This window comes from Silene latifolia, chromosome 2, assembly GCF_048544455.1.
Source record: "Silene latifolia isolate original U9 population chromosome 2, ASM4854445v1, whole genome shotgun sequence".
Classification (NCBI taxonomy): Eukaryota; Viridiplantae; Streptophyta; class Magnoliopsida; order Caryophyllales; family Caryophyllaceae; genus Silene; species Silene latifolia.
In genome coordinates, this window is record NC_133527.1 from 4,036,095 (window position 1) to 4,043,575 (window position 7,481).

At 33.5% G+C, this 7,481-nt stretch overlaps 1 protein-coding gene across 1 annotated transcript; it reads right to left on the bottom strand.

Moving 5' to 3' along the window:
- Positions 1-4,788: 4,788 nt before the first annotated feature.
- LOC141642049 (alpha-L-arabinofuranosidase 1-like) lies at positions 4,789-7,052 on the bottom strand. Its single transcript, XM_074450714.1, has 6 exons — positions 6,999-7,052; positions 5,870-6,062; positions 5,613-5,756; positions 5,442-5,532; positions 5,285-5,349; positions 4,789-5,124 (listed from the first exon to the last, which is right to left on the bottom strand). The coding sequence occupies exons 1-6, from the start codon at positions 7,040-7,042 to the stop codon at positions 5,089-5,091; spliced, it is 573 nt and encodes a 190-aa protein (XP_074306815.1). The 5' UTR covers positions 7,043-7,052; the 3' UTR covers positions 4,789-5,088.
- Positions 7,053-7,481: the final 429 nt, after the last annotated feature.

Sequence of the window (7,481 nt, forward strand, 5' to 3'; positions counted from 1 at the left end):
GAAAAATAGAGGGAGTATGTTTTACTTTTTTTGAAATATTTTACAACAATATTATGATTTATTTACTTTTCCTTTTTTCGAGTGTTATCCATTTGGTCATGAACTCGAGTCTTCTTTTCTTACCCAAGTTTTTAATAGGGAGATCGAAAATAAAATTTCCGTGAACCAAAGGTTGGACCTAAAATTTCCGATTTTGGACTGGACCGAACTCGAAATATTCGGCCTGGTCGATTTTAGAACTCGAAATACATTTAAACTAGCTTTTGAACCCGTGCCCGCACGGGAGATCTTCAAATCTGCATTATGAATAATATTTATATAAAAATGTTCATTTACGTGTCAATAATCAAGTACAATCAAATAATTATTTGTATATCAAGCATCATATTATAAAAAAAATTATTTATATCATAACTGAACCGAATCGTCCTGAACTAAACTGAACATAACTTCTAAGAACTGGTATTAAGTCCAAAAGAAGAGGGTCTAAGTGACCGTTACGCCCCTTCTAATTCCTTAAGCCTACATACTCTAACGTCGACTCCTCAGGGACCCGAATCAGATTCTCTTCTCTTCCAACTTTCTCAACATACCCCTTACAATGATCGGCCAACTTTCAACACCAATGCGAGCGTGACCCACTACTGACCATCTAGTCATGACCAATGTCCACCACCCACCAGTCACCCGTCACGACTCGTGACCCATCATTTACTGCTAATCACGTATAACTCCCACAATTCCACAACTCAACTCTCTAATGTTGACTCAATCCGAGAGGTAACCCAACATTAACTCAAAATATCCCGACATATACGAAAAGTCAAGTCGATAAAAACTAAAATAAACCGACATTAAGAATAACTAACTTTTATATATAATAAAATTGACTAACCTAGTAACTTCCCTGAATAATGACCGTAAGTCCATAAATCAACATAAACCGGTAAACCATTCGGAAAAAATCGACCGATATAATGAATTGATTTGTCACACCAAGCAAACCGGACCCAAACCCGAGAAATTATCATAATGAAGCAGCCAAGAAATGAGCTTGATAATGATCCGACCCGACAATGACCTGTCCTAACTAAAGTCCGACCCGAAAAATATATAAATGACCCAACCTGACCTAAACCCGAGCTAACAATTGACCCGACTAACCCAACCCCGAACATAGTCAGGATCAATATGATTAGAAATGACGCCATTCGACCAGAGCCGACCCAAACGACCAGATTGCCACCTTATGTACATTATCGCCCATTCACACATAAAAAAAAATGTGAGGTCGTACCATGGTAAACTGTTACGGAGTACTCCCTTCGTCCCGGTTATTTGTTAGCCTACTCTATTTTTAGTGTCTTAGTCAATTGTTTGGCTTTCTATTTTAGGAATGCCTTTGATGGACAATTGGTCCTCCACACTCAATAATTTAGTCAACTTGTCATCTAAGAATTGACCTCTCCTTTTTTCCTTGGTCTCGGCACCAAAACCAAAGGTAAATAAATGACCAAGACGGAGGGAGTAGTTACTTACGTGCTTAGGTGAATTGCACACTGTTAATCTGTTATGGTGTCATTAATAATGGCAAAGTCAACAAATTTTAGCATTTGTTTTACTCATGTCTTCCCACTAATTTTCTTCTTATCTCCTATCGTTTCTTTCAATTATGGTCAAAAGGATATCAATTAAGAACCAAACAGACAATAATTTAGCTGAAATTTGACGGATCTTAATATATAGGTTAGTAAAAAGGAATGCAATTCTATCACACTAACTGAATGAATAATATATTATCGCGTTAGAAAAAATGATACTCCATCAGTACTGGTCATTTGTTTACCTATTTTATTTTGGGTGTCTCGGTTTATTGATTACCATTCTATTTTAGGAATGTCTTTGATTGGTAACTTGATATTCCAAACTCAATTTGATCCACTTATCACCCAATAATTGGTCCATTCCTTTATCTTTGGTCTTTGTGCCAAAAACAAAGGTAAATAAATGACCGGAACAGAGGGAGTATTTTGCTATGTTTTACTATGTCCTTTTTTTTCACAATATTAAATTATGTGACGAAAATTTGAATAATGGGGAGAAGACATACAAATATAATATTGATGTAGATTCCCTCAAAAAAAAAAAATATTGATGTAGATTATATCATTAGTTAATTCGCGTGTTACAAACGACAATCAAATAGGATCAGATGACTCGTATATTTCTTTCTAATGTACTTGTACACGTACTTATTAGAGATGGTAGATCTGCAGAATCAAAGGAAACTACAAATATTTTGTAATAAATAGAAAAGTACATCTTATAACACTGTATGAACACAAATTTATGTATACGACAGTTTTACACATGAATTTATTATAAATTGGATATTTAAGTGATCACTTTGACTTATTAATAAACATCTAAAATGTTATGATAATAGTATATTAGTACATTGAACATATCTACAAACACACAAATTACTGAATTAGTAAAGTAATTGAAGACGCGAAAATATTTAGTAAAAAAAGCAATCTTTTGAAGACGGCTTGTCAAACAATGTTAAAAGGGTAATAACAACATTTTCTGAAGACATTTACGAATAATAATAATAATAACACCAACAATAAACTACGTATAATTATATTATTACTTTAAAATGTACATAAACAACTTATCAATGTTAATTGTCGAACCACTTTTCTCCCTTGTGGCCTTGCCCCTTGGTATACTCTCTTTGATCTTATTTGATTGAGAACACTGATGCCTCCTCACCCGGCCTTGAAGGTCATGACTGTTAATCACTGTTAATATTAGAAGTGGTGGTGAGATACATTAGTTATAAATCAACAATCTTAAAATAAATGTGAAAAATTTGAGCAAATAATAGAGACTAATAATATGAATTATTGCAGTCTTCAAATTTTTTGATTACTCTATTGCGAATAGTGGCATATATTGCACAGTATTCTGATTTTCATGAAATTATGCAACAATAGAAGAATACCTCTTCATTAACTAATACGGAGTACTCCGTATCATCTTAATTGAAAATATAACTTTTCTTAACAATGCAGATCATACCGCTCCCAATTACATCAACTTCGCCAAACACAAATAAAGAGGCATCATAGGAGGCATTGTCTATCGTCTATCCTATATCTTCTGATCTGAACATAAAAGATAAAGAGGAGACTTAAATATACAATTATTTAAAGGCAAATGAATTTACTATGTGAAAACTAAAAAATGATCAATAAAAATACAATTACTCTAGCTACCCCCATAATTTGGAACGAAATCCAAAACAAACCGTGTGAAATTGCGTACTATGGTGTTGAAATATAGAAATCTTCAAACCAAAGACGATATAAATGTAATTGTGCGTAAACAAAAAAAACCATGCTGTATTATGAGCAAGCAAAGGAAGAAGATATGGTGAATGGTTGGTGACTATTTCTTACTTGTCCGCAAGATCGCACAACAACTACAACTTCTTTTGTTTGATCTTTCAATTTTAACCCTTTATGAATAATGACATCATACATATACCTAATTATGAAAATTTAGAATCTGTTATATATGGAATATTAGGGTAGATGGTTGAATAAATAAGATTATTTCCGTTTTCGTTGCAAATTTTGTGGAGCATATCAAGGGGTAGCTGGCATTTGGTTTGTTATGCTATAATAATTATAATTATAATTATGGAAGTCAATATAATTTACATTTACATTTAAACTTGATTGGTTGATTGACATTTAAAATTAGGATAGAATCGCATGCTATACTCCGTCATGTTAATTTAGGCAAAGATATCATATAATATAATAAATAATAATAATCTCACTAAAAAAATGATGCAGTTGTTTAAATGTGGAAAAAACAGATTTACTAACCTTAATTAGATGACTGTTGATTTTTTTTTTTTAAAATACAGAGTGACACGTGGCGTTTGAAGGAGTTGTGACACATGGCGTATGATGGGGTGGCCGGTTATTGCTTTAATATAATATATGATTCTACTATATCAATTGCATTCAATAAATAGACGATTGTTTTTTTTTTTTTATGAAAATAATTATTAACATACCTTTATAATGTCTTTTAAAGATAAAATAATCATTAGTTTTATGATATTTTAATGATTAGTATTTAAAAGCATAAAATTCGGTCAGGCCCTAAATTAACCGGTCTTGAACCGGAGCCCGAAACCTTAAAAAATGTGGACTGAGGATCAAATCTAAAAAAACTCAGCCTGATTTAGATCCAGACCAAATGATCCGATCCGGTTTATTTTTCCGATCCGGATCTAAAATTGATCACCCATAGTCTGTAATTCCAGTAACGGTGACACTCATAATCGTTACATCTAGTACTACCGGTAGATATTTGACGAAGCCTTCAAAAAACTAGTAGATTATTAAAGAAGTTTTACTCTTTGGTTCCATTGTACTACTGTTTACCGTTTTACAAACTTTTGATGATTATTGGAATTTGGAAGAACACAAATTATGAGCTAAACATTTAGGATATTTCAGTTTTTGGTGTGGAATTAGATACCGGATTAAATTATGCAAGAAACTATTTTCACATTCGAATTCCAGATTATACGACAAACAAAACCTATCGTTCTTCACTTGAGGATCGTTAGTTGCAAATAGAGTTTTTGGCATATGGCACGTAACGGATACAAGTATACCGCATACCTCCGAACAGATTCATTATCTTACTTAATGCTGAAAAAATTAAATCATTCAAACAGATTCGGAAAGTCAAATTATATTGAAATTTTGGCAGCGGGATTTTCATATTCTTAAACATCGATCATTTACACAAATTATATACGGAGTAATTTGCATACGATTACTCCGATATTCTGCTAATGTGCTAAACTAACATTACTTAATCTTTCTGGCAACTTCTTGCTTGTTCAATGATATACTAACTAATTGTCTAGTCTTAACTAGGTACTTTTCCGACAAATCATACTGCGAAACATCCTAAATCAAATAAAACTATACCAATTACTCCGATTTCCAATCGTTCCAATGAATGAGTTAGAAGAATGGTCCATGAAGAAAATCACCAAAACATCAAATATAGTTCTTCAAATCTAACCTGCAAAACAACAAAACCAGACCAACACCCAATTTCAATCAAATTCTACGCGAACAATTAACTCTTTGACTTAAAGAATGCATTATAATCATAATAGACAAGTCAGGAGTCGGGACACAAACAAATGATCGGAACAGACAGAATAGTGAATCAGACTCACCAGCTTTATCGATATGATCAACATCAGAGTGAGACACACTCTATCAATGTGTCCTTTGCCAACGCCTGTAATTTAGATTGTATAAGTTAATGCTAGTTTGTTTGGGAAGAAAACATTAATGAAGAATTTGTATGGAAATAAAAGAAATCCTAATAACCTGATAAATCAAAAGCCTGTAAGGAATAAGGCGGAAGCGAAACCTTGAACGAATTTCCATGTCCCTTAAAGGGAGTTGTGACTGGATGTACCTGCATTGAAAAATGTATGTATGGCGGTTAAGGTTGATATACTTAAAAATACTTAAAAATGGGAAGACAGACATACATACCTTTGTGGGATCTTGAAATGTGTTTTCATCAGTCACGTTTGGCGACGTAAGGATGGTCTTTGACACGCCACTAAGTGGCTTGGACCCTCGGTGATCGTCAAACGTGATTGTGAAATCCACAGTTTTGTTGCCGAAATTCAATACCTGCACCAAATCATCAATTCACAGTAATATATATAACAACTGGTCAATAGTGTATATTTGCAAAAAGAAACTCTACTGGTGTAATAAAAGATAGGGGTACAAGTAATACAAACCTTGACAGTTAGGTAAGTCTTGTTATCGACTCCTATCCAACTAACCACAGACGCAACGAGTTCTGTATCATCGCTTTGTAAATTAGATGAGACGACTGATGCACCACTTGAATTGACGAAGAAACGCTGCATCCAGTAGCTAGGAGTGCCATACACACTGGATGAGCTTACCACTAATGCATCTGGATTCCAACTGAAATGATCGTTAATAAATTAGACCTTATTGCTGTACAAATGATCATTACCAAACATAGGTAATTCTTATGAGATCATCATATAGCACATTTCCATTTCTGTTAATTATTTTCTATGATAATAAAATATTATGATTTTTCAAAGTATTATGTATTATTACTGTATTAGTATAATTAGTATATGATCAAAGGAAAGAAATCATAGGTAATTATTATGAGATCATCATATCGCAAATTTCCATTTCTGTTAATTATTTTCTAGGCCTATAAAAGCTTATGATTTTTCAAAGTACATATATACAATTTCAAGAAAAATAAATAAAATAAAAAAACCTGAACAAGATTTCTCTAGTAATTTTGTTTCTTGTGTCCTTGATTTTACTCCATGGTAAGTAGCGTTAATCCAATCGACCGTCTCGGTCATGAACAACTCTAGTAGACACTTTGGTTTTTTTTTTTTTTTTTTTTTTTTTTTTTATAATATTACTCGCTTGCGCTTCTAAGTTCTAACAAACTTGTTTATTTGTTGATTGAACATGAGCAGGGAGTGTAGCAGAGTGGCATTGCGTGAGACCTACCGTCCCAGTTAAACTTCCAGGATGTACGAAGAGAATGTGTGTGGACTGGTGCAATGATCACTATAGCGAAGGTTGGGTGAATGGTGGTTGCCTTCTTGATGATTCTTGTTGTTGTGAGAGTTAATGAGTGATTCTATTTTGTACGCAATTTTTATGATTAACTAGTTTTAAAATCCGTTAAAATAAACATATCCTTTTTCTACTGCTCTTATGTTTATGCTCCTCCGTATGTAGATTAAATAATTTCCGTAGTTACTTTATTATGCTATAAATTACAGAAAAAATCGTGTAAAGAGAAAGGGCCAACTATTATAGTAACGGCATTAAGCTAAAAAGGAGGATGAGGGAGATACATACTTTCTGTCATTGGTGTTAACCAGGAGGGGAGCATAGCATACCATCGACACGATATCACTGCAAACAGAGGAAACACATCAATGATCTTAGATACTGGCACAAAAACTGCAATTTGACAGGGAGTAACTCTTCATATTCGGTTGAGGTTCCATTTACAAGTTGTCTTAATTAGGGTATGAATAACATCAAGGTAAAAATCAGGGTCATAGAGAGGGTATGAATAACATCAAGGTAAAAAAATCAGGGTCATAGAGAACTAAAACTGAGAAATTTTGTTTAAAATCAATGCAATATATATAAGAATCCAATTTCTGCTCAAAGAAAGGTCCAATCACACCTGTTTCTTTCCGCACCCATCAGAAAAGCAGCTTCGGCCAAGGCATCCAACAAGTTTCCAAGCCCTGCATCTTTGGTCACAGCATACTCACTCACAAAAACAAAGAGCCAAAGTTCAAAGTTCAAGAGGAGAGACGGGTTAAAGAG

Coding starts and splice junctions, on each gene's coding strand:
- LOC141642049 (XM_074450714.1), bottom strand. CDS start 7,042: ATGGTATGCTATGCTCCCCTCCTGGTTAACACCAATGACAGAAA. Junction 5,533..5,612: donor CATTTCAAGATCCCACAAAG/GTATGTATGTCT, acceptor TTTTCAATGCAG/GTACATCCAGTCACAACTCC. Junction 5,350..5,441: donor ACAGGCTTTTGATTTATCAG/GTTATTAGGATT, acceptor TCTAAATTACAG/GCGTTGGCAAAGGACACATT.